At 56.5% G+C, this 24,393-nt stretch overlaps 1 protein-coding gene across 3 annotated transcripts; it reads left to right on the top strand.

The window, feature by feature from the left end:
* Positions 1 to 567: 567 nt before the first annotated feature.
* PODN (podocan) lies at positions 568 to 23,728 on the top strand. Of its 3 annotated transcripts, none has more exons than XM_065912889.1 (12): positions 579 to 695; positions 1,111 to 1,204; positions 8,078 to 8,388; positions 9,757 to 9,850; positions 11,387 to 11,451; positions 12,985 to 13,094; positions 14,210 to 14,366; positions 14,651 to 14,766; positions 15,305 to 15,962; positions 19,020 to 19,168; positions 20,218 to 20,425; positions 22,810 to 23,728. In XM_065912889.1, exons 1-11 carry the CDS (start codon positions 624 to 626, stop codon positions 20,396 to 20,398), a joined length of 2,007 nt encoding a protein of 668 aa, XP_065768961.1. In that variant the 5' UTR covers positions 579 to 623; the 3' UTR covers positions 20,399 to 20,425; positions 22,810 to 23,728. The 3 variants fall into 3 exon arrangements, with proteins under 3 accessions (XP_065768970.1, XP_065768961.1, XP_065768979.1); XM_065912907.1 differs by having other exon boundaries at positions 625 to 695; positions 1,148 to 1,204; XM_065912898.1 differs by lacking the exon at positions 1,111 to 1,204 and having other exon boundaries at positions 568 to 695.
* The last annotated feature ends 665 nt before the right edge of the window (positions 23,729 to 24,393 follow it).

The following is a 24,393-nucleotide window of genomic DNA, read 5'->3' as shown; positions in this document are numbered from 1 at the left end:
GTCCTTCGAGGCTCACCAGGCTGTGGGCGCAGGGCCTAGGTGTGGGGGTGGAGGGTTGTGGGGGGGAACTTTTCCGGGAAGGGGCACAGCAGTGCCTTAGCTCGCTGCCCAGTTAGCCACGGCCCAGGACCCCAAGGTGGGAGAGTGAACGGAAAGGTACTCCTGCCTGGAGCGGTTGCAAAATCCTCTGGGGGAGGGAGGCAGAACTCAGACGCACTTGGTGGAAGGGGCCCGCTTCCCCGCCCGCCCTTCAGGTGCTGGGGCCTGGAGGGGGTCCGGTTCCACTTGGGAAAGCTGGGAACTAGGAAGCGTCGCGGGCTAGGCACCCCGCCTTCCCAGTCTCCTAGAGAGGGGTGGGGGCGTGGTACGGCGGCCCCGCCAGGGCGGAGAGGGGCGAGGGGTCTGTGCGGCGCCTCTTCCTCCGGGGGAAGTGGGGCTCAGACCGGTCCAACGCCGGGAGGGGCAGGCCCTCCCGGCCCGCGCCTGCCGGGACCCTACGCCTGTGTCCGGAGGAGGCCGGCGTCCAGCAGATGCACGCGGGGGGGTGGGGGCGGGGGAGAGGCGGGGAGGAGAGAACCCACAACAAAACTTGCGTCGGTCGCCGAGCGCACGGCTCGACTTGAATGGAAGGAGCCCACGCCCGCGGAGCGCAGCCGAGACTCTGGAGAGCGCGGTCGGCCGGCGGGGCGCAGCAGGTACCGGGCGCAGGCGGCCGGGTGGGCCGAGGGCCGGGACCTGGCTGGGCAGCGGACTCGGACTTCCCGCCCTGGTGCGGGGGCCCCAGCAGCTGGCCAGGCGGGACCACGCATCTCGCCCCCTCAGTCAGAGCCCTACACGGAGGGCTCAGCCGAAGAGATCTGCCTCAGGGGGCGCGACCCTCCGCGATCCCGACCCGGTAGGGGCCTGTTCCCATCTCCGGCGGGAGGCTGGTCCCAGCCCCGGCCCCTCCCGCTGCGCACATCTGGAAAGAATCTGCGGGCGGATGGGAGGGGGGAGTGGAAGGACGCGGGCAGGCGACAGGAACGTAGGGGGCAGGTGGAACCGGGGAGGGTAGAGGAGTCCTGTACTTGGAGCCTGGTCGCTGAGTATGCCCGTGTCTTTCCACGTCAGATCATCCCAGGTAGCCCACTCTTCGACCCCTTTACAGACAGAGAAACTGAGGCCTGTAGCGGGGCAGAGATCTGCTCCCAGGACGCGCGGACAGGTGAGGCGGAGCCCGCGCGTCCCTGTCCCAACCGCTCTGGGCTTGGCTCCTCAGCCCCGCGCCGCGCAGTCGTTGAGCCAGAGCTCTCAGCTGGGGCCCTGGTGTCTGTTTGTCTATCCGGGTGCCTCCCCGCTGGGACAGCGGGACTGAGAAGGGGGTTGGGGGATAGCGGCGGAGTGCAGGGTCAAGGGCGAGGCCGGCGCGCCCCGGCGGAGGCGCTCAAAGCTCCCAGGCTGCAGGTCTTTAAACCTCCAGGCTGGCCTGGGCGGGGGATGCGATCCGGCATTAGAATACCTGATGCGCCGTCAGGTGGAAGAGGGGGCGGCGGCGAGCTGCTGGTGGCCTCCGGGGCTGGGGCTGAGGCTGGGGGTGGGCGGTAGCTGCAGCCTGAAGCTCAGGAGAGGAGCAGACGCAAGCGTGCTTGCGGCAATGACCGTCCGGATCCGAGTCTGGGATGCACAGAAGGATGCGCACCCTGCACCTTGCAGAGCATCACGGAAAGGTGGAGGGCCACACAAACTGGAGCGTCTACCCTTGGACTTCAGGCTGGTCCGGGAAAGTGATGCTGTGGTCAACCCAGCTACAGAAGGCCCCACTGGGAGCCCCTGGGAGGTCATGTCCCCTTTTAGGGTCCAGGGCCAGCCTGTTCAAGTTAAGAAATGTCAGATTCACATGAATGCTTTCATGAAATCTTGAGGGAACATCTTAGTCCCTGAATCTTGGGACAGGGGTGACTTAATGGTTTCACCTTTAGGCCTGATAGAGTCCTGTATAAGAGCTCTGACCATGATCTGCTTAGAACCCTTGATAGCTCCCTATCAGCAACCCTTTAGCAGAGTGCCTGATGCCCTTGGAAACTTGACTCTCCCTTTCCTGTTTACCCTTCCTTAAACACACCTCCCTCTTTACCCTCCGCACATTGTGCCTTTGCTCATGGCTTGCCCTCTGCCTTGAGTGCCTTTTCCTCCCCTTTGTCCACCAGGAGAATCCCCTACTCAGTCTTCAGGACCAGCCCAAGGCTCTGAGCAGGAGTCAGAAGACACAAAATCTAATCCTGGCCTTGCCTTTAAAACACTAATCAGTAAACTGAGGAAATCAGACCAGATAATAATATTGTAGATCTTTCCAACTCTGCCTTTCACAAATACATTCCTTCATTCAGCAAACATTTCCTGAGCACCTGCTCCTTGCCTAGGGAGTCAGGGAAAGCTCAGCTGAGCCCTGAAGGGAGCTGTGGGAGCGTCACGGAACTCCTAACCCAGCAGGACCGGCTTCCCAAGGCAAAGGCATTAGAGTAGCAGCTTGCTGGGGATGGGCAGCAGTGGGAGTCTCTTTGTGCTTTAGTTTTCTCCTCTGCAAAGTAGGAAGACTAACTCTTAGTCTTGGGATTTCTGTTGTAGTCAGTAAGATACAGCTCTTGGGGCCCAGCGCAGAGCAGATGCTCAGCAAATCTTTACTGAATTTGAGTTGAGGAGGGAGGTGGTGCTGGGCTGAGGATTGACCTCCTGATTTGGATCTCCCTTCACCAACTGGGGCCACCACTCTCCAAGCCCTGTCTGTTACTGCTCCCACTCCCTTGAAACCACCTCTTCCTCTCCATCCTGCAGCTCAGCAGCTCCTTCCGCCTAGACCAGTCTTATTATCCCTTCACCTGCCTTAACCCCTCATTTAAGCAGTTCTGGGCCTTAAGGTTTGGTTCCTGGGGGGTAGGGGTGGGTGGGTGATGGTGGGTTCCAGCTATTTCCACAGTAACAGTAACCCCAAGTATGTTGCACTTGTTGGGTGCCAGCATCAGCTGGGCACATCTTTTCACTGAGTCGTCATGAAGAGCTCTTGTCTCATTGCCTAGACTAGTAAACAGAGGCTCAGAGCACTGAAGTGACTCATCCAGGTTCACACAGCAGTTCAGATTGGAACAGCTCCCATAGACTGAACTGTCCCCCTCGCCCAACAGTGTGAGCTCTGCTCATCAGGATAGCTCGCTCTGGGGACTTCCAAAGCCTCGAAAGGCTGTCCTTCCACACACAGCTCCAACATGGCTCAGCACGAAGGAGGGACTTGGGGGCTTATCTTGTTCCACATTCTTAGAGAGACAAAACAAAAAAAATTGAGACTCAGATGGGTCAGTGATGTCACCAAAGTCACAAGCAAATGAGGTGGTGGAACTGGAGCTACTCAGGATCCCAAGGCCCTGAGGGTGGCTGGCCAAGCTGGAAGAAGGGGGACCCAGAACTGGGACCACCACTCTCCAAGCCCTGTCTGTTACTGCTCCCACTCCCTTGAAACCACCTCTTCCTCTCCATCCTGCAGCTCAGCAGCTCCCTCCGCCTAGACCAGTCTTATTATCCCTTGCCTGCAGCACTGCACAGCCTCTGTGAGCTCCCCACTGGTCCCTCCATAAGCCTGCCTATGCCACACTCCAGTTCTTCAATAACCTCTCATATCTTCAAAGATAAGGGATACTCTTCCTAATATGGCTTTCGACTTTTTTCTTGGCTTGAACCATGGCCATTGCCCAGTCCTCCAACCCCACCAGACACTCTAGTGAGCTTTGTAGAGGTCACATGGGTGCTCTTGCCCCAGGGCCTTTGCACACACTGACCCCCTTGCTTGTATCACCCATTTCCTTTTGCCTGATAGTCATCCTTCATGGCTAGATAAAGCATTGCTTTTTCTTGAAGTCTTCTTGGCCTCGGACATACTTAGGCCTCCTCTGGGCCCCTGTGGACTCTAGGTTCCTTCTATCACACCTCTGATGACAGTGGTATTATAATACTCAATTTATACAAAATGTCTAGACCAGCGCTGACCAACAGAAATATGAGAACCACCAATGTAAGCCATGTGTGTGACATAAAATTTTCTAGAAGTCATGTTACAAAGAGTAAAATGAAACAGGCAAAGCATTTTTTAAAAAGTAATTAATTTATTTTTAACTGGAGGATAGTTGCCTTACAATGTTGTATTAGTTTCTGCCATATAGCAACATGAATCATCCATAGTTATAAATATGTGCCTTCCTTCTTGAACCTCCCTCCCACCTCCCACCCTGTCCCACCCCTCTAGGTAGTCACAGAGAACTGGGTTCAAGCTCCCTGCATCATATAGCAAATTCCCACACTGACATCTATTTTACATATGATATTGTATATGTTTCAATGCTACTCTGTCTATTCATCCCATCCTCTCCTTCCCCCACAGTGTCCACAAGTTTGTTCTCTATGTCTGCATCTCCATTCAGTTCAGTTCAGTTCAGTCGCTCAGTTGTGTCCAACTCTTTGTGACCCCATGCACTGCAGCACACCAGGCCTCCCTGTCCATCAACAACTCCCGGAGTCCACCCAAACCCATGTCCATTGAGTCGGCGATGCCATCCAACCATCTCATCCTCTGTCGTCCCCTTCTCCTCCTGCCCTCAATCTTTCCCAGCATCAGGGTCTTTTCCAATGAGTCAGCTCTTCATATCAGGTGGCCAAAGTATTGGAGTTTCAGCTTCAACATCAGTCCTTCCATTGATCACCCAGGACTGATCTCCTTTAGGATGGACTGGTTGGATCACCTTGCAGTCCAAGGGACTTTCCATTACTATCCTGCAAATAGGTTCATCAGTACCATCTTTCTAGATTCCATATATATGTGTTAATATATGATAGAAACAGGCAAAATTTTAATAATTTAGCTCAAAATATGCAAAATATTGTCACATAATACTATAAAAAATAAATGAGATATTTTGTTATTAATATTAATGAGATATTTTACATTTTTTGTACTGCCTGAAATCCATATATACTACATTTTATACTTATAGCACCTCTCAATTTAGTGTAGCCACATTTCAAGTACTGTTAGCCACATGCAGCCACTATATTGAGCAGTACCCATATGAGGTTTTTAAGGGCAGCAGCCATACCTGAGTCACTTCTTTGGGTCCTCAGTGCCCAGCTGTGCTTGGCCCAGGGAAGGGCTCCATGGCTTTGTGGTTAAGACCCAGGCTGGGAACTTGGCCTTGCCACTTAACAGCTGTGTTATATTGGCCAACCCCGTTGGGCCTCAGCTGCTTATCTATAAAGTAGTGGTGATAACATTTTCAATCTGCTTCATAATCTTCATATAAATTAAATATTTGTATAGATAGACTGTACAATCCTTACAGATGCAAAACTGAAGGTGAAAGAGGAGAACTAGCTGGTCTAGTGAGTGTATAAGATTTATGAGGAGGATCCTTCTTTTTGGCCTCCTGCCCTGATTGAATCTGGGGCCTGGGCCTGTGTCCATACTTCGCCTCCCAGAGTTTGGATCTGCAGTGGGGTCAGACAGGCAGCAGGCAGGCTAGGGAGACTCAGGTCTAATGCAGGTGGCTCCAGGGGCTGGAAGCTGTTGAGATAGCTGGGGAGTTATAACGTGCCCTGGGAATGACGGTCAGTAGACTGGCCAAGGATTTATTGCCCATTTGGTCAGAGCACGAGGCAGAGGGGTGTGGTAGGGCAGGCAGGGCCAGGCTGTAGCATGCATCCACCACTGCTGCTGATGGAGCCTGAGAGCCATGTGTACTTGGGCCCTCTGGTTCTCTGCTGCCTCAGGGGCCTGAGTCTGCTGAGGACTTGTGGACCTACCTATGCGGTCAAGCTAGCCTGGCTGCCGGCCCTCTTCTCTCTCCTCACAGCTTTCTTTCTGGGGCCTCATGCACCTTTTACAGGGCTCACGTAAGCTGGTGGGCAGTGGTTATTTTACTGGGGTCTGCTGCCTCCTGGAGACTAAGAGCAGGGACCTTATCTACTTTACCTGTATTCCCCGGGCCTAGCACAGGGCTAGGTGGGGCCTCACCTTTGAGAGCTGGCTGAGCCAATGAGTGAGGCAAAGCAGTATCTGAAATACCGCAGCAGCCATGGAGCAGCATAATTCGCTGAAGAATGGAATGTACAAATCTTCAGTGAGGAGGTGGGCTTAGCACTGGACCAGAAAGGCACAATCAGGAGCTACTCACTGGAAGGGGAAGAAGCAGGGGTTTCTGAAGCAGACAATGTTGTGGCTGAGACATCAACAGTCCCATGGATCGGATATTAGTGGTGGAGGTAACTAGCAGGGAGCTAACATTTATTGAGCACTTACTGTGTACAGCACATGCATCCCACTGACTCTCACAGTCTCCCCAATAGGAGAGCTCTGTGGCCACCCAGTTGGATGGAGAGGAATGTGAGGTTTAGAGGGTGGCAAAGCTTGCACAGAGTCACAGGGCTGAGGACTAGAGCAGAGCTCACAGTCCCGGCTCTCTGGCTCAGAGCATGCCTGCTTAACCAGACACTGGTATGATCATCAAGCTCCCTGTTTGCTCAACCCTCCCAGACCCAGCATCTCGTCAGAGCCTTCTAACGACTGGGCTGTGATCCCTGGGCTCATGGTGGGAAGAGATGCTCAGGCTGCAGAGTGGGTGTGCCCAGGCTTGGATGCCTGTCGTGCACCTGCATTCCTAGGCATCACAATAGTAGGAGCAGCCTCATCACCCAGTGGGTGCCGGGGGCTTTGCATCTGCTCTCTTGCTGACTCCCTCCAGGAGTTGTGAGGTTAGATCTATTACCGGCAATGTAAGATGAGGAAACAGGCTCAGCAAGGTCAGAGTCACCAAGCAGTAAAGGGGGACCTAACCTGGGTGTGTATGACTCCAGAGTCCGTGTACCAGAGCGACCGCTTGTCCCAACTTACCACACTCTGGAGATGTTTGCTAAGTGAGTCTCTTAAAGGGAACTCCAGGGACCAGCCCAGAGCTAAGCCATGCCCATGGCTGCCTGGATGATGGAATCCCAGCATCTTCCTCAATGTCCAAAGACCATGCCTCTACCTTCTCTTTGCTGCCTTAGGGACCATGCTGGGGAGAGGTCTCTTGCAGGTGGCAGTTGATCACATGAGCACTGTAGGTCCAGGTATGGGCAGCTGAGGGTGCAAATACCAGAGACAAGACTTGAGGGTTTTTCAGGCAGTAGCAGCTCCATTCACTAATGACTACTCTGTGCCCAGCACGCAAGGACAGAGAATGGCTCATAGCCCTGTGTGGGAGAAACACAAAACATCACATTTTCAACTCATGCCAAGCCCTGGGGGAACAAAGTGATACAGAGCCCTGGGGCATCTCATATCCCAGGGGACCTAACACTGGCATTAGTTCTTGGAGAGACTCCTGATTGCACAAGAGAGGAGGAGGGGTGGCCTTCTAGGCAGAAGGAACAGCACTGGGAAGGCCTGGAGGGAGGAACACAAAACAGACAATAAGCAGGGCAGGTGAGTGTGGGAGCCGGAAGACAGGCAGCGCCAAGTCCTGAAGATCCTGGAATGGCAATCTGAGGTGCTGGGACACCTCTGACCTGTGGTGTCCCAGACCTATTGCTGGCCCACCATGACCTGTGGCTGCTCCACGAAGGACAGCCCCCCTCCCCGCCCCACCCCCCACCTCCCGCCCCCAGCACTACCTGTGCCAGGGCAGTGAGAGCTCAGCCAAGTCCAAGCTAAGCCCTGCAAGTCCAAGTTCTTCCCAGGCCTCAGCTTTCCTTTCTGTGAAATGAGGGTACAGATCCCTTGAGGCCGGACCCAGAGAGGGTTCTGGGAGGTTTTGCAGATCTGCTTAAGGACAGGGATTCAGCTCACCTGTCCTCCCTCCCCCCCGCCCCCATCGCCAGAGGGCAGAGCTGATAAGGGGGTGTGGATGGGAGGGCAGCAGCTAGTGGAGCAGGTGTGTTCGGAGGACAGGGTCCAGAGGGGCTCTGCCCTGTGGCCTGGAAGGCCCCAGCATGACTTCCATGGACCCTAGTCCTCGGCTGCGCTACCTGATAGGTTGGCAGCCCTGGCTTCCAGGTGAGTCAGAATTGACCCCTTCTGCAGGCACCATGGCCCAGGGCTGGGCGCTGCTGCTCCTGCTGCTGTTGTCGCGGCAGCTGGGAGTGGTGCTCTCTGCCAGGACCCCGGGGTTTGGCCGAAGCGGTGCCCGCAGCCTGAGCCCCGAAGAGAATGAATTCTCGGAGGAGGAGCCGGTGCTAGTCTTGAGCCCTGAGGAGCCTGGGCGCGGCCCAGCCACGATCGACTGCCCTCGAGACTGCGCCTGCTCCCAGGAGGGGGTCGTGGACTGCGGTGGCATCGACCTGCGAGAGTTCCCGGGGGACCTGCCCGAGCACACCAACCATCTGTCCTTGCAGGTGAGGCTGCGGCGCTGTGCCAACGGTCACAGTCGCAAGAGGCTGCCCCGCACATGGTGGCTCCCATCCCGGAACCACCCCCACCCCTACCAGTCCTTGCCCATGGCCTCCCACCCTCCAGACGCAGGGCGCTAGGGCAGGTCAGGCAAAAGGATGGCTCCACCAGGGGCATCCTGGCTCTGACATCCCGGGCACAGAGCACTGTGATGTTATGACCTGCTTTGTCTCCTGGGAAGAGTCTGGGTTGAGGCTGTCAGTAGAGTCAGGACCTGTCTGAGATCCGACACAGACCTGCCCTCAGCTGACCCTCTGGGAAGACAGGGTACCTCAGGCACCATTATGGACCAGGAAAGTGAACACAGAGGAGACCCCTGAAGAGCACCCTGGGGGGGTCCAGTGCTCCTCAGCTGAGGCCCAGTCTAGATTTCAGAACCTCCGGAAGTGGGCCACAGCATTCCAGATGGGAACTCTGGGGGCACTGATGCGACCATAATCACCGTCGTGTAACCCTGAGGGACGGGGAGGGGCCGCTGCACCTGTTTCCAGAGGAGGCCAGGCCCAGAGTAGGACAGTGACCAGACACCGTCACACAGCCCCCATGGGTCTGCACTGGTGGTGGTGGGAGCCCAAGACCAAGGTAGCCCCTGAGGGAAAGAGAAAAGCTGAGGACAGGACTTATTGTTGGTTCAGTCACCAAGTAGCTCCTGTGTACCAGCTCTGTGCTTCTGGTCCTGTGTGGGCTTCTGGGCAAGTAGGGAGGTCTCGGACATGTATTGCCTGTGAGGTGCTCACTGTCTGTCTGGGAGGCAGAGACCTAAACAGGTGGAAAGAGCAGACAGAGATAGAGGGACTAGTGCTGTGAGGCCAGAGCAGCTCCTCGTCCAGCCCCCAACCCAACCCGGGAAGGCCTCTGGAGGAGGTGCTACCTGACCCAGGTTCTAAAGCATCCCAAGGGGAAATGGGGTCCACTGGGCCAGGAATCAAAAGTGGGTTTCTGGCTTGTGGAAGGGGAGAATGGGCTGGGGACACCTGTCACTAAGTGGGAACAGTTCTGGAGGGAAGCCAGCATTCTAACTTTGAACTGTCTGTGGATATCTGTGTGTGTGTGCGTGTGTGTACGCCTGCCTCTTAGAAGGGGGGCCCATACCTCTGCTGTGGTTTCTGCTGTGCCTGTAACAGCCGCACCTGGACCTGGCTCAGAGCTAGTCCCCAGGGGCTGTCCACCATGGGACAGAATGCCAGGGGAGGGGCCCAACAGAGGGACTGGCTCCTGGGAATGGACTGAGGTGGGTGCAGGCCTCTAATGGGGCAGGAGCCCTGGGCACCCCTTGGTATTGCCTCCTCACCATCCCCACCTCTCCCCCCTAGAACAACCAGCTGGAGAAGATCTACCCCAGGGAGCTTTCCCGGCTGCATCGGCTGGAGACGCTGAACCTCCAGAACAACCGCCTGACTTCCCGAGGTGAGAGATTGCCCAGGGCTGGGGGCTGGGACCCCAGACAGGAAACTAGGTGCCTATGGGGGAAGTCCTGCCCTCCAGACCCTGGCATGTGGGAAAGAGCAGGCCTGGGCTGGGCTGGCCTCCAGACCCATGGCAGGGGCTCCCTGTGGTTGCCTAACAGCCACTGCTGGGTGTTTCTGAGACTGGGGAGTCTGATCAAGGGAGAAGCTTCAGAGCAGCTCAGACTCCAGAGTCCGAGGAATCACAGAAGGCCTTTATAAACAAAGAGTGTAGAATCCTCAAATTTTAAAAGTTTTTTTTTTTTCTGATGATGAAAATAGTTTCTAATTATAGTAGAAAATTTGGAAATATAGAAATTGGAGTACAAAAAACCCCACTCATCATCCTGCCACTGCCACCTCAGAAGTGAAAGTGAAAATCGCTCAGTCATGTCCGACTCTTTGTGACTCCATGGACTATACAATCCATGGAATTCTCTAGACCAGAATACTGGAGTGGGTAGCCTTTCCCTTCTCCAGGGGATCTTCCCAACCCAGAGATTGAACCCAGGTCTCCTTCACTGCAGGCAGATTCTTTGTCAGTTGAGCCACGTAAAGTTCATCACTATTGACATTTTGGTATATTTCTTTTCATTAAAAGGAAAAAAAAGCATAATTTATATACCATAAAGTTTATCCAACTTAAAGGTACAATCTAATGAGTTTTTATAAGTTTTTATGTTGTACAGCCATCACCACAATCCAGTCCAGTCCTTTTTCTTTGTGTTTTTAATTCATAGCTGTACTGATAGTATCGATACTATAACTGTTATAATTGTTTTGTTTCACTTAGCAGTTAGCTCAGCAGCATTTCTCATGTTGCTGAAAACTCTCCCCGGCCATCATTTGACGCAGGGTATTCCGCAGAGGGATGCTGCACAGTTTATGTAACTGTTCCCTCTTGTTAGATACTTGGGTGAGTCCCAGGATCTGAGGGTCTGGGAGCTCAGAACCAAGTGTCAGAGGCCGACCTCAGGACTGGAGAAGGGCCAGCCTGGCTGGGCTCCTGGTGACAGCTGGGTTCTGACACCATATCTGCCAGATGGGGCAGGAGAGGGCCAGGTGCAGGGTGGGGGTGGGAAGGGGCTCAGAAGCCATTGCCCTGACCTACCCTGCCTGGGGCTGGGTGTGGAGATTCTCTCTGACCCTCTGGAGCTGTCCCCAGGGGCACACTCCTTGGCAGGTCCTCTGCCCTGTGGCCTGATCTTTTGGGTGCCCATTCCCACCCAGGCTGCCCTGAGAAAGTGAAGGATCAGTCATCTCTCAGCAGACACTTGCCATCTGCTCTTCTGAGCCTGGGCCTCTGAGAGTGGGACTGGGGGTGGGGTGGCCCTGGGCAGGCCTGTTGGGACTGGCTGGGTAGGGTTCAGAGCCGCATCTGCCCAGGCAGTGCCTCCCTGTCCTGGCAAGTGGGGTGGGTGTGGGGTGGTCAGTGCTCACGTGCTCCCCTGTAGCGTCTCCTTCATCCAGGGCTCTGACCGATGCCTGTCCTTTGAAGGGCTCCCGGAGGAGGCATTTGAGCATCTGACCAACCTCAATTACCTGTACCTGGCCAATAACAAGGTGAGGGGCCCGCAGCAGGGCAGGGTGTCTGGGGCTGAGCTCAGGGAACTTTCACCAGGGCCTCTTTTGGGCCGGCTACTGGGTTCCTATTGCTGCTCAGACACGGTCCAGACCCCACACTTTAACACAGGGCTTCAGAGTGGTCAGATGATGACCGAGGCCAAGGCCTACATCAGCGTAGTGGGGTGAGAGCTCATCCCCATGGGGAGGGGGCCTTGGAGGGATAGCATTTGAAGGGCCATGAAGGGTAATGGGATTTCAGCCAGAGGCCTCAAGGGGAAGGGCACTGCAGTAAGAGGGACAACAGGAGTGAAGGGACAAAGCCACTCAGCCTCACAGTATTTGGCCTGTCTCAGGGCTCTGTCCTGGCCCTTCTCTCTAAACTCCCTAGGTTTAGAGGAGGCAGTCTCCAGGCTTTCCCCTACTCCCATGTGAGACTCAAAGATCCCCCTGCCTCCTCAGCATCTCCCCTGGATGTTTGATAGAAATAGAACTACCCGCTCCCACCACAGTCCTCCTGTTGTCTCCCCATCTCTGGAAGGGGCGTCTCCAACCACCTGCAACGCCACTGGTCAGAGCCATGAATCCAGGAGTGCCTCGCTCACCCACATCTGCTCTTTCCACAGCTCCCCAACCCCCTGTCCTGCCCACCAGCACAGGAAAACCCATCTTCTCATCTATGGCCCTTCTCCTCAGGGCAGCCAGAGGGGCTTTTCAAAATCTTGCCCCACTCTAGCTCTACATCATCCCCTCCTCACTTAAAACCCTCCCACAGCTTCACCATCTGCTCAGGAATAAACCCACACGTCTCCCTGAGACCTGCAGACCTGTGTCCCTGGTGCTCCTGGCTTTCTTAACTCATCTCCCCATTGGCTCCCACCCCCAAACCTGGCAGACCATCCCCCATGGGCCTCTACTCACTGTCCCTGCTGTGTGGGTGCTCCCCTACACAGATGGCATTTAGGGTGCCGTCATCTCTTCTCCAAGCACCCCACAAAGTTGTTCATTGTCTTCAGTCTGTTTGAATTCCTGGCACAGCAGTGATCAGTCTCAATGCTTTTATTCCTTGTATATCATCTTCTCCACTAGGATGTAAGCTTTTGGTGTGGGTGGTGTGAGCAGGGATCTGTGTCTTGTTCCCTCGGGGACATGTCCAGGGCCTGGAACTCTGCCTTCACATTGCAGATTTCAGGGAGTACTGTTGAATAAATGAAGGGTGGGTAGCATGGACTGGGCCTGGAGAAACGTGGGTGCTCACTCTGCCTGCACAGAGGGCCAGTGTCGGGGGCAATGAAGGGAGAGGCCAGGAGAATGGGCAAGGCAGGGGACAAGATGGAGAGATTTGAATGTCAAGTTCAGGACTATGGGGAGCCATAGAGGTTCTGGTTTTGTGTTACTGGGGACTTTAGAAAGATGGCTCTAGTTGCAGAGAGGAGACAGACTGAAGGGGCTCAGATGAGCGGCAGGCAGTGTGACTCCGAGCCGGCCTCTCACCCTCCACTGGTCTTTCTACCCCAACTCTTCCCTTTCCAGCTGACCTTGGCACCCCGCTTCCTGCCAAATGCCCTGATCAGTGTGGACTTCGCTGCCAACTATCTCACCAAGATCTACGGGCTCACCTTTGGTCAGAAGCCAAACTTGAGGTCAGAGGTCAGAGGGGACCCTGGGCTTAGGTTGGGGAAAGGGGAGGAGCTGAGGCAGAGGCTGCAGGCCCCAAGTGGGGTACAGGCAACCCAGAGAGGAGGGGTGGGCAGTGCAGTGCAGCCCTGATGCCCCATGCCCAGGGCTGAGGTGACAGACACCCAGGGCTGCAGGGGCACAGGGTCTGGAAGGCTGACCCCTAAAGGAGGAGGAGGAGTCAGTCCAGAGGCGAGGATAGAGGGTGATGTCTGGAGAATTGTGGGGAGCAGATGAGGGTATTTCCCTCCTTGCCTAGCCCCTGGGAAGGGAAGCCTCTTCCAATAGGCAGAGCTGCCCTTGCTGAGGCTGCTCTGGGTGAGGCCCCACAGCACAGGTATGTGAGCGGCTAGGGGAGGGGGTACTGGGGAGGAGAAGGTGCTGACGGCCTCCCGTGCCACTCTGTCCCTGAACCTGTCACCTCCATTCTCTCCATCCCCCGGAGAAGCCCGTGCTGCTGTGTATGGCTCTGTCCCACAGACGAGAGGACTGAGGCCCAAGAGAGGCCATACAGCAAGAATGAGCTGTATTGCCAATGGATTTCTCTTATTCGTGATCTTCCTTACAGAATGTTAGCTCCGTGAAGGCAGGGACTTGTTGGTTCTGTCCACTGGTGTATCTTTAGGATCTGGAACAGTCCTGGCACATAGGAGCACTTACTGTATGCTTGCTGAATGAATGAGGGGTCACCTCCTCTGAACCCAGATCCTGTGCTGGGGACAAGGAGGTGACAGGGACGAGGAGGTGACAGGGATAGGATCCATTCTCAGGAGGTCCCACAGAGCTCAGAGACAGCTGTGTGGACAGGCAGGGACTCCAGGGCTGCATCACTTGGGGAACAAGTGAGAACCTTGAAGGTTATGGAGAAGCAGGGGCTGGGGGTTAGGAAGTCTTGTTTCTTCCACTAACTTGTAGGGCAGTTTCTTCGTCCCCTGGGCTATGTAGGGGGAATGGATTTGGTGGAGTCTGAGGTTGTTGAGATGGGAGGAGGATGCCCTGGGCCAACCTGAACAATATCTGGAGGCTCACCAGCTGAGCTGGTGTGGGGATGGTTGGGTGAGAACCTGAGCCTCGCCCCCAGGTCCGTGTATCTGCACAACAACAAGCTGGCGGACGCCGGGCTGCCGGACAACATGTTCAATGGCTCCAGCAATGTTGAGATCCTCATCTTGTCCAGCAACTTCCTGCGCCATGTACCCAAGCACCTGCCGCCCGCCCTCTACAAGCTGCACCTCAAGGTGGGAGGGAGAAGGCAGGGAGGAGCACTGCCTGAGCAGGGGAGAGCCCAGGCCCACGTGGGCACAGTTGTGAGGCTGCGGAGCCTCGGGCATGAGCTGGGGGGCACAGAATCCACTGTGGAGAAGCAGAGACCCAGACACCTGGCCATCAGTCCCACGCTGAGTCCTTTAGGCCTGGGCCCCCTCCCATGGCTCCCCCAGCCCCTCTCCATATCTCATCCCAAGGCTGTGTCCTTGCCCCTTGACTGTCCCTCGTGCCCCCTCCCCACCCTCCCATCTCTCAGAACAACAAGCTGGAGAAGATCCCACCAGGTGCCTTCAGCGAGCTGAGCAACCTGCGTGAGCTGTACCTGCAGAACAACTACCTGACTGATGAGGGCCTGGACAATGAGACCTTCTGGTGAGCTCCTGCCTGGGCCCCAGTGTGAGCTCTGCACTCAGGAGGCCCCTCCCAGGGCTCGCCTGGCCAGGTCCTTGCCCACCTGCCCCCGGCCAGTTTTCTCGGAGAAGTAACTTTAAGGCTTGTGCCTTTACTGACACTTCTGTTCCCAAGAATAGTGCTATGTAAGTCCTGCCCCCAAAAAGGCAAGGAAGTGTTTGCAGAGGCTGGCTTCTTGGTACAAAGTAGAAACTCAAGCATTCTTGTTGAAGGCAGATCTATTTTCAGTTTTTAGGCCTGGGCTAGCCTAAAAGGACAAAAGGCTTTAAAAGTCTTCAAACAAATCCTGTGTCAGAAACCTTGCTAGATCCTTCTTCCACCAATGAATCATTGAATCAAGCCACTGAGAGGCTGGGAGAGGACTGAGTTCCCCAGTCAGCCAGTGGCAGAGCTGGGATGAGTTAGAGGGAAGTCCCCTGCCACCTCCCTTGGAAGTAATGTTGGAAACAGGTGCCACGTGGGCTCTTGCCCACCGACCTAATCCCCCGCTTCCCTCCAGGAAGCTCTCCAGCCTGGAGTACTTGGATCTGTCGAGCAACAACCTGTCCCGGGTCCCGGCGGGGCTGCCGCGCAGCCTGGTGCTACTGCACCTGGAGAAGAACGCCATCCGGAGCGTGGACGCGGACGTGCTGACCCCCATCCGCAGCCTCGAGTACCTGCTGCTACACAGCAACCAGCTGCGCGCGCAGGGCATCCACCCGCGGGCCTTCCAGGGCCTCAAGCGGCTGCACACGGTACACCTGTACAACAACGCGCTGGAGCGCGTGCCCAGCGGCCTGCCCCGCCGCGTGCGCACCCTCATGATCCTGCACAACCAGATCACCGGCATCGGCCGCGACGACTTTGCCACCACCTACTACCTGGAGGAGCTCAACCTCAGCTACAACCGCATCACCAGCCCGCAGGTGCACCGCGACGCCTTCCGCAAGCTGCGCCTGCTGCGCTCGCTGGACCTCTCCGGCAACCGGCTGCACACCCTGCCGCCTGGGCTGCCCCGCAACGTGCACGTGCTGAAGATCAAGCGCAACGAGCTGGTCGCCCTGGCGCGCGGGGCGCTGGCCGGCATGGCCCAGCTGCGGGAGCTCTACCTCACCGGCAACCGGCTGCGCAACCGGGCCCTGGGACCCCGTGCCTGGGCCGACCTCTCTGGTCTGCAGGTGAGGGGGCAGGGCCGTGCGCATATAGGGTACTACTGGTCAGGCTGCCCTGAGCCCACCCAGCTGCTGGGCCCAGATGAGGGGGGAGCAGGAGGGCAGGGCCTCTAGAGAAGGGCCCAGTGGGCAGCCGGGGCATTAGGGTATGGAGCCTGGTCAATGCCAAGGGTCTGGCAGGCTCATGGTCCAGCAGCGCACGGCAGAGTTCAGCTGGCTGGCAAGCAAGAGCTTACCACCTGCAGGGACAGGCTTGAGGAACCCTGTAGGGACAAGGGGAGTTCATGGCTGCAGATGGGGGGCGGGGGGGGGCCTTGTCCAGGAGGACTGAAGGACAGGGACAGTTCAAGTGGCATGAGAAAGTGGAGCTCACCCACCTGTGGGCACAGGATAGATGCCTGGAGAAGGCTGGGCTTGTGGGAGCGGAGGGTGGCAGGTGCCTGAGGCAGGCTAACCTCACCAGGCTGCAGAGTCTAGAGGAGTGAACTTGAGGCTTCTGGGACTGATTGGTGGCTGTGGCTCCTGTAGCCACAACCTGAGACAGGAAGGCTGTCTGGCCATGTGAACTGAGCCTCCTTGGTTACAAGTGAAGCCTCCCGACCCAGTGAGGGGCTTGAAAGGGAACTTCATTAAGGAACCTGGGAGGCTCTGCTCTTTTACCAGGCCCCCCTCTCTCAAATGTCCTCAGGCCTTGCTCTGCCCTTTTCCGCAGGGCTCTGCTCAAATATCACCTCATTGGGAGGTCTTCCTTCACTGACTGCCAACTTCCTCTGCTTTGTTTTACATCATAACCTTCTTCCCTCTGACAGTAGGTCATCTGTTTACTTGTTTGTTTCCTGCTCTTCCTGCTAGAACAAGGTGCAGGCGTTTTAGTCTGTTGTGTTCACTGCTGGACCAGGGCCCTGGCTGTGGGAGGCATGCAGTCCATGCTTGTCAGGCGAGCTGTCAGGGTGGGGATGTCTGAGAGGAGTGCAGGGGAGAGGCCCTGAGAGTGGGAGGCAGGGAGGTGGGGCTGAGCCCCAAGGGTGAGTGGTGGGAGGTGGCTGCTCCTACAGGAGCAGCCAGGGTCTCTCCCCACCCAGAGAGTCCTGCTGAGTGTCAGATACGAGGGTCCAGCCACCAGTGCCCATCTCTCTTGTGTCAGTTCTTAAGGGGCCACAACACTATTACCCTCTCCTCCATACCTGCTCCTCCTGCTGCGTTGGCTAACTTGCTGAAGGAGGTGACATCCACCTGGGTGTCCATAGGAAATGTGGATGCTGCCCTGACACCCCCTCTTCCACGTCGTCTGACCCCCATTGCCCATTGTTACTAAACCTTCCCACTCTATCATGACATCTCCCCATCTTTCCACTTCTCTCCATCCTACTGGACATATCAGAGAGTCAAGTCACCCCATTTCTTCCTGGACCTCAGCTTCCTAGGAGCACTCCACTCCTGTCTTCCACATACAATCAGCTGGTATCTTGAAAAAAAAAAATAAACAAAAAAATAAACATGCTCGCTGTACACCCACCCAGAACCCTTCTACGGCTTCCCTTTAGAACCCAGACCAGAATCCTGGCCGTGACCTTCAGGGCCTGGCCTGCCTCTGCTGCCAGCTGAACTTCTTGGTTTCCCAGATGCCCTGGACTTTGTTTATACTGTCCCCTCGGCTGGAAAGCCAGTGACACTTACTCACTCATTCATTCCACAAGCTGGTACCAAACCCTCACCACATGCAGACCCAGTTCTAGAACTGAGGACCTAGAGGGGATTAACACAGATCCAGGGTCACTGCCCTCCTTGAGCTTATCCTAAACCTAGGACTCAGCTCAGTTGTCACCTCTGCCAGGAAGCCACCACCTATGGGCAGGTGAAATGGCTGTCTGGGTGAGTCCAATCAGGAAGGGGGTATCTGGTGAAGATCTTCCTCAGCCTGTTGGATCTTCGTACAAGCAGTGGCTCTCACTGCTCCAGAGCTCCCACCTGTGTGGGCTGCTGCCTATTCCCCTGACCCTGATTAGGCTGGATCGGGACCCTCCCCCGGGCTGCCTTATCACATCCCAGTTCCACTGCTGTCATTGTCAGATTGTTGTGTCCATCTCTCCTGCCAGCCTGGCTTCCCGAGCACAGTAGATTCCATGTCCCCAGTGTCCGTGGGCACTGAGGAGGTCTAGAATGAATGAGGAAGTGCTGGACCCGTGTGGAAGGAACCCAGTGGGGAGCAGGGAGCCCTGATGGTAGAGAAGGTGACAGGGAGGCTCCCTAGGGTGCCTGAATTGTGTGCTTCCCTGAATCTGGAATCTGGATTTATGGCCCCCAGTTCCCTGGCCCTGAGCCCCATCCTGTCAGGGTGAGGAGGGAGCTTGAGATGATGGAAGCTCACCCATGGTTGTACAGGTGTGTGTCAGGGCTAGGGTGCTGACAGCCCAAGGTGCAGGCAGTGAGCCAGGCCTGGGCATGTCCAAGTCTCCTTCCTGCTGCAGCTGTGCTCTGCTCCCTGGGAAGACCACCCCATTTCCCTGGCCACCTGCTTCCTGGACTCTAGGCCTGTGGTGAGTCTGACACTGACCAGCCTAGGGCCTGGTTGCCATGCCAGGGTCTCTCTGGGCCTTGAATCTTGGCCCTCGGCCCCTGTCTACATGGCCCTGAGAGCCACAAAGGAGCAGCCCCGCCCCCATCCTCATCTGACAAAACTGGGTTGCGATTTAAAGACTGGAGGACACCTAGTCCCTGCCCTTTTGGGGTCTTTAGTCTGAGGGAGGTGACAGGTGAGTTAAGGAGGGAGGACTTTAGCACCCAGACACTGTGGCCATGAATTCGTGTGGCCAGGTGTAGGAGCAGGGTAGGAGATACACCAATTAGAACAAGTACTCGGAGTCACAAGCCCCAGCTTCCAGCCTTTACAGGCCCTGTGGCCTGCGATGGATCTCTGAACCTCTCCAAGCCTCTGTTTTCCCATCTGGAAATGGGGATAGTTATAGAGCCCGCCTCACGGGGTTATGAGATTTAGAATGCTCCGGGTCAGTGGGAGCTTGGCAAACTGTCAAGTGCCATTATCTGCCCTGCTCACCCCTGCAGCTGCTCGACATTGCTGGGAATCAGCTCACGGAGATCCCCGGGGGGCTTCCAGAGTCGCTGGAGTACCTGTACCTGCAAAATAACAAGATTAGTGCTGTGCCCGCCAATGCCTTTGACTCTACACCCAACCTCAAGGGGATTTTTCTCAGGTAGGAGGTCTGCCCCTGCCCCTCAGGGGGCTGCCCAGCTCCAGCAGGACGGTCAGGGCCCATGGGAACCACTCACAGGTAGAGGTCAGTGCTTGAAGCAGCGCTTCCATGGAGCAGAGCCCTGGTTACATCACAGGGCCCCACTGAGCTCCTGTTCCCTTGGCTCTCAAGGGTGGGGACAGTCCTGGCCAGGCCTGGTGAGGTTCACTGGTTTGTGAAAGGGCTTTGGAAACTTTAAAAAGTAGAACTTGTGGGCATTCTTGATGTTCCTGTGGCAGGAAGGGACCACAGAGAGCATCTTCCCAATGTACAGCTGGGAAAGCTGAGGCCCAGTAAGCACAGGTGACTGCTGTGTCCACAGCTGGACAGGCTGGGCCTGGGCCTCAGACCCAGAATAGCAGATGTTCAGGTCCTTGCTGGGTTCTGGGGGTTTAGGATAATGCAGGGGACCCGGCACCCCTAGGAGAGCAGAACCAGGGTGGTTCTTCCCATCATTCCCCTCCAAGTCAGACAGATCAGACAAAGGCAGCATGTGCACTCCTAGGGGCTTTGTGGCCCAGAAGGCCCAGGCTGGGTGATATCGGGGTGCAGTGTGCCTCGGCTCCTTCAGGAGACTGAGGTACAGAGAGTTGAGGGGGCCTGAGATCAGAGCCCAGCCTTCCCCTTCCCGAATGTAAGTGTGTCCCCAAACCACTGTGGCCCTGGCCTTTCCTGTGCCCCTCTACACCCAGCTCCGAGGTGACTTCCGGCTGGCCACAGAGCATTCTCAGACCTCCAGGTTAATGCCAACGGGTGGCGGGAGGACTTGCTTGTGTCTGCCTCCCCTAGATCATAGGAAGAGCATATATGGTGGAGGCCTTCTCTCCTCTGCAGTAGCCACCCAGAATAGCTCGAGCTCCCTGTGATGGCCTGGACTCCTAAGCCCCTTCTTTAATGCTTGCTGCATGTCTTCCTGGAGGGCCCGTCCTTCCCACCCCACTTCTGGGCTGGGTCACTGTGGGGACACTGTCGGGCTAATGGCACAGACCTCACATGGGTGCCCTGCACAGGTTTAACAAGCTGGCTGTGGGCTCCGTGATGGAGAGTGCCTTCCGGAAGCTGAAGCACCTGCAAGTCTTGGACATAGAGGGCAACTTTGAGTTTGGTGACGTTTCCAAGGACCGGGGCCGGTTGGAGAAGGAAGAGGAGGAGGAGGAGGATGACGACGAGGAGGAAGAGGAAAGGCGGTAGTGACTGGGTGAACCGGATCTGACATAGGTGGGTGGTCTCTGTGGGGTGCCCTAGCCTGCTTCACCACATTCCTGCCGCTGACCCCAGTCTAGGGTCTTTCTGTCCATTCTCCACCCTCTGTACCCTGCTTCATTGTTCATTTTGCAACTCTGTTAGAGTGCTCCATGTGCTTAGGCCCTGGGTGCGAGGTCAGGGATGACAGCATGCCAGCGGGAGGCTGGCCCGTGCCAGGGCATCCATCCACAGCAACACATCCCTGATGGGACTGGGAGGGGGGAAGCAGGGAATGGATACGGGTGCCCACGAGGAGGCTACTGCTGCAACCAAGCCAGAGATGCTGGAGATGGGCAGTGAGGTTGCAGACCAGCAGATGGGCCTGAAAGGAGGTCTGGAGGTGCAGACTTGAGGGACCCAGCTAGTCCTGCTGGACATGGGGTGAGAGAGAAGACAAGATCCCAGTTCTAGCCTGGAATTCCAGGTGAATGATAATACTCGGAGGAGCAGGTCTGGTGAGGGGAACGGTGAGTTTGGAGGACACTGGGGAGCTGCCCAGGGTGGACTGGTTATTTGGATCTGGGGCTCCAGAGTGAGGTCTGGCTGGAGAGGGAGGTCCAGGAATCATAGGCCTTGAAAGAGTCCCTGAGGCCACAAGAGGCTGGGGAGCTCTCCAGGGAGAGAAGAGGGAGGGGGATGGCCAGCTGGAGGGGAGCGGCAGGAGGAAGGGGACAGAGCACCAGGGGAGGGAAGCAGAACTGCAGACAGCTCAGGACAGAGGGTCATCACACTCACACTCATCTAAACATGCACACACATGCACAAAGCAGACACTCAAACACACACCACACATGTGCACACACAGATACACTTGCATGTACTTTATTGTGTATTCGCAGATGCAGGACAAGCACACCATTGCATATGCTCATGTGTGCATGCATGTGAGTACATACACATGTGCACACACACATATACATGTGCATGCATGTTATGCATCCATGCACAGGAAGTGGAAGGAATCAGCTGTGTGAACACAACAGAGAGAATGATGGAACTGAGCGTGGCCACTGACCCACTGGACTTATCTATAGGGAGGTCACTGTGACCTTGTCGGGAGTAGCTTCAGGGGCTAAGAGAGTGGAGAAAGTGGCTGGAAAGGAGAGGGTTCAAGGAGTATAGACAAGTCTGTCGAGAAGCTTGATTGTGAAGAGGTGAGTGAGGCTGGTGGGGGGAAGGATACATGAAACTCAGGCAGGGTTCTTTTCATGCTGCGCCATTTTTAAGCAATGGAGCTGGTTTGAATGCCAATGGGGAGGGGCCCATGTTGAGGGAGGAGTTAAAGGCATAAGAGAGGGGAGCTGGGTGTAGCCACACCTGTGCAAGCAGGAGGAAGGACTGGCTTGGGCAGGAGGGTCAGTTCTGCAGAGGCTACAGTCACACGCAGGTCAGCGGCTTCGTGGCTGGATGTGAAGTCACACCCGCCTGGTGCCTTCAGCCTTCTGGTTTCCCTGTGCAGCAGGTACTCAGCAGACCAGGGTGGGTGTGGAGACGATGGCCAGTTGGATCCTTCCATGCTTGAGGTTTTGGCCAGGAGTGTGAGACAGGAAGGCAAGGAACAAGGAAACTGAGGGTGCTGGCAAGAGAGAGGCTGTCTTGCAAATGCTGGGGCTCAGGCTGAAAAGGGAAGGGGTGCAGATGGGAGGGATTGGTCTCCTGGGGGAGGAGGTTGAAGGGTGGGCATGATGGTGGGGAGTAGCCAGGAGGGGAGGTGTGGTCAGGAGAGATATCAGAGGAAGCCGAGCTGGATCGCTATTAGAATGTTGAATTGAAGTAGGGTCTGAGACAGAGAGAAGTCTGAGTGGGGTTGAGGATCCTATGGGTGGAGGACATAAGGAGGAGGGAACAGGGGTCCAGTGGCAGAGAGAGGAGTAAGTGTGCTGGGCTTGCTACCTGATTGTGGAGGGCGGGCCCAGAGGCAGTGCTCGGGAGTCACCTTTCTTGACTCCTGGGCCCAGGAGCGTGGAGGTAGAGCCCCTTATCTCCATGCATTGTCCTCTGGCAGAGCCAGGGGTCAGTGACTGGGGTGACTAGCCATTCAGTGGGGGTGCTGGGGCCCTCAGAAAGGCACTGTGGGTCCTGGGGTAGAGAGAATCTGCCCCTCTGGAGGACATTGGGCACAGTCAACGGCCCCAGGAGAGGCCAAAGGGGTCCAGAGGTTTCCAGTCCACACCAGGCCCCCAGGAGCACCTCCCAGTGGGCGCCCCTCACTGGCTCTGGACTCCCAGGGCAACTCCCGCTCAGGCCTGCAGTTGCTTGACCCTGCCAGGGCCCTCAGCTCTAATCCCCTAGGCCCCGGCTGGGCTTGGTGGGCAGGTCTGCCTTGGCCTCCCCTGATTCGCCCGCATGTTCTGCAGGACGACGGACCGCTGGAGCCTTTCTGCAGCACGTGCCTGAGCCCTGCGCGCCCCCACTCTGCCTTGCTCACAGACACTCCCAGCGCAGCACCCACCAGGCCCCACTCCACACACAGACTGGACCCAGTCTCCCCTCCCCACCCCTTCCTGCAGTCCATCCACAGCCAGACACCCACACACAGCCAGCGGCACAGCGTCCTCCAAACTTCCCCATGTTGGCCCCACACTCAATGCTGCCCTCAGTCCCTGAGTCCTGCAGATGAGGCAAAGGGTCTGACCAGTCCCAGCACTCTTGGTTACCTGCTCCCTGCCCCGTGGACACATGTACACGCACACACACATGAGTCACATGCAAATAGCTCTTCTCGGCCTCTGCCACCAGCAGCTCTTGCCCCAGCCAGAAATGGCCAGCTCGCCGTCTGTCTGTCTGCCCCCTCTGTCTGTCCCTTGGAGAAGACACAGAGTTATCTCCATGCTGTCTGCAGCCAGGTGCCTGCACCCTCTGGAACTCACAGACTGGGTTTTCTTCCTTTCTCTCCATTTGGGGAAAGAACCTTCAGGACTGCTTCCTTGGTCCACCGGTCATGGTCCCCAAAGACGGGTCAGTCATTCCCCGCCAGGCCCTGGCCGGGCCCAGACACAGCTTTGATGGACGAGTCCCACTGAGGCCAGAGGGAAGGTCTGAGGCTGCTGGGGTCTTGGGCTGGAGCTTGGCGGAGGTGGCGGGGCTGGGTGGAGCAAGAGCAAAGGGCCCAGCTGCACCGATGAGAGAAGTTTTTTATTCTTTGGGCCTGAGGGGAGTTCTGGGTGCCTTTTTTTTTTTTTTTTTAAATTCTTTTTTAAGGAAAAAAAAAGATAAAAACTTCAAAGCTGATTTTTCTTGTTACAGAAAAACTAATATAAAAGCATTACCCCTGTCTGGCAGCCTGTGGCCCTGTCTGTGTGAGCTTCCTGCCAGGTGCCGGGCTCAGGCCTGGCCGGCCAGGCGGGATCCCAGCACTTCAGCACTTTCTGACCAGCAGGAGTCAGCGCCGAGTTCACTTCTGGGGGCCCACAAAGTCATCCCATAGAAAGAGGTCCAGGGACACAGGGTTTAGGTGAAGGTGAGGCGGCCTGGAGGCCCCTCATCTGGGGGGGCGGGGGTCAGCAGGTTGGGCCGGGACCACCGCACAAAGCCTGTGAGCCCGCTCGCTCTGTGCTCCCGAGGGGCTGAGCATCCAGGCAGAGGACCTGCCAGCTTTGGGCTGCTCAGAGCTCCTGGGCACTGAGTGGCCATGATTGATGGGGTCCAGCCCATAGAGGATGCTGGGATGGGAAGGGGGCTGGAGGCAGGCCTGGGAGCTGGAGCAGAGCCCACCTCAGGGCCCTGGTCCCTGCAGGCTTGCCCAGAGGTGGCAGGCTAGCCCAGTGTGTCACCATCACCAGCGGGGCCAGAGCTGGGCCAGAAGAAGGCAGCCCCCAGCTCAAAGCAAAGAACGTCTCCAGGCAGAGCTGCCCCACAGTGGGTCGCATGCCCCGGAAGTGGTAGCCCTGGAAGTAGTGCGCCACTGGAGGTGTGCAAGCATGCTGCCACTGCTTTACTGT

Source organism: Muntiacus reevesi, chromosome 1 (genome assembly GCF_963930625.1).
Source record: "Muntiacus reevesi chromosome 1, mMunRee1.1, whole genome shotgun sequence".
NCBI classification, from domain to species: domain Eukaryota; kingdom Metazoa; phylum Chordata; class Mammalia; order Artiodactyla; family Cervidae; genus Muntiacus; species Muntiacus reevesi.
Note: the sequence above shows the minus strand (reverse complement) of the source record. Positions and strands in the feature narration are given on the sequence as shown.

Bases quoted from the DNA above. Each gene is read 5' to 3' on its own strand.
- PODN (XM_065912889.1), top strand. From the start codon at position 624: ATGGAAGGAGCCCACGCCCGCGGAGCGCAGCCGAGACTCTGGAGAGCG. The intron at 9,851-11,386 runs GTGAGAGATTGC...TGTCCTTTGAAG, and splicing joins CAACCGCCTGACTTCCCGAG to GGCTCCCGGAGGAGGCATTT. The intron at 13,095-14,209 runs GTCAGAGGTCAG...CCTCGCCCCCAG, and splicing joins GGTCAGAAGCCAAACTTGAG to GTCCGTGTATCTGCACAACA.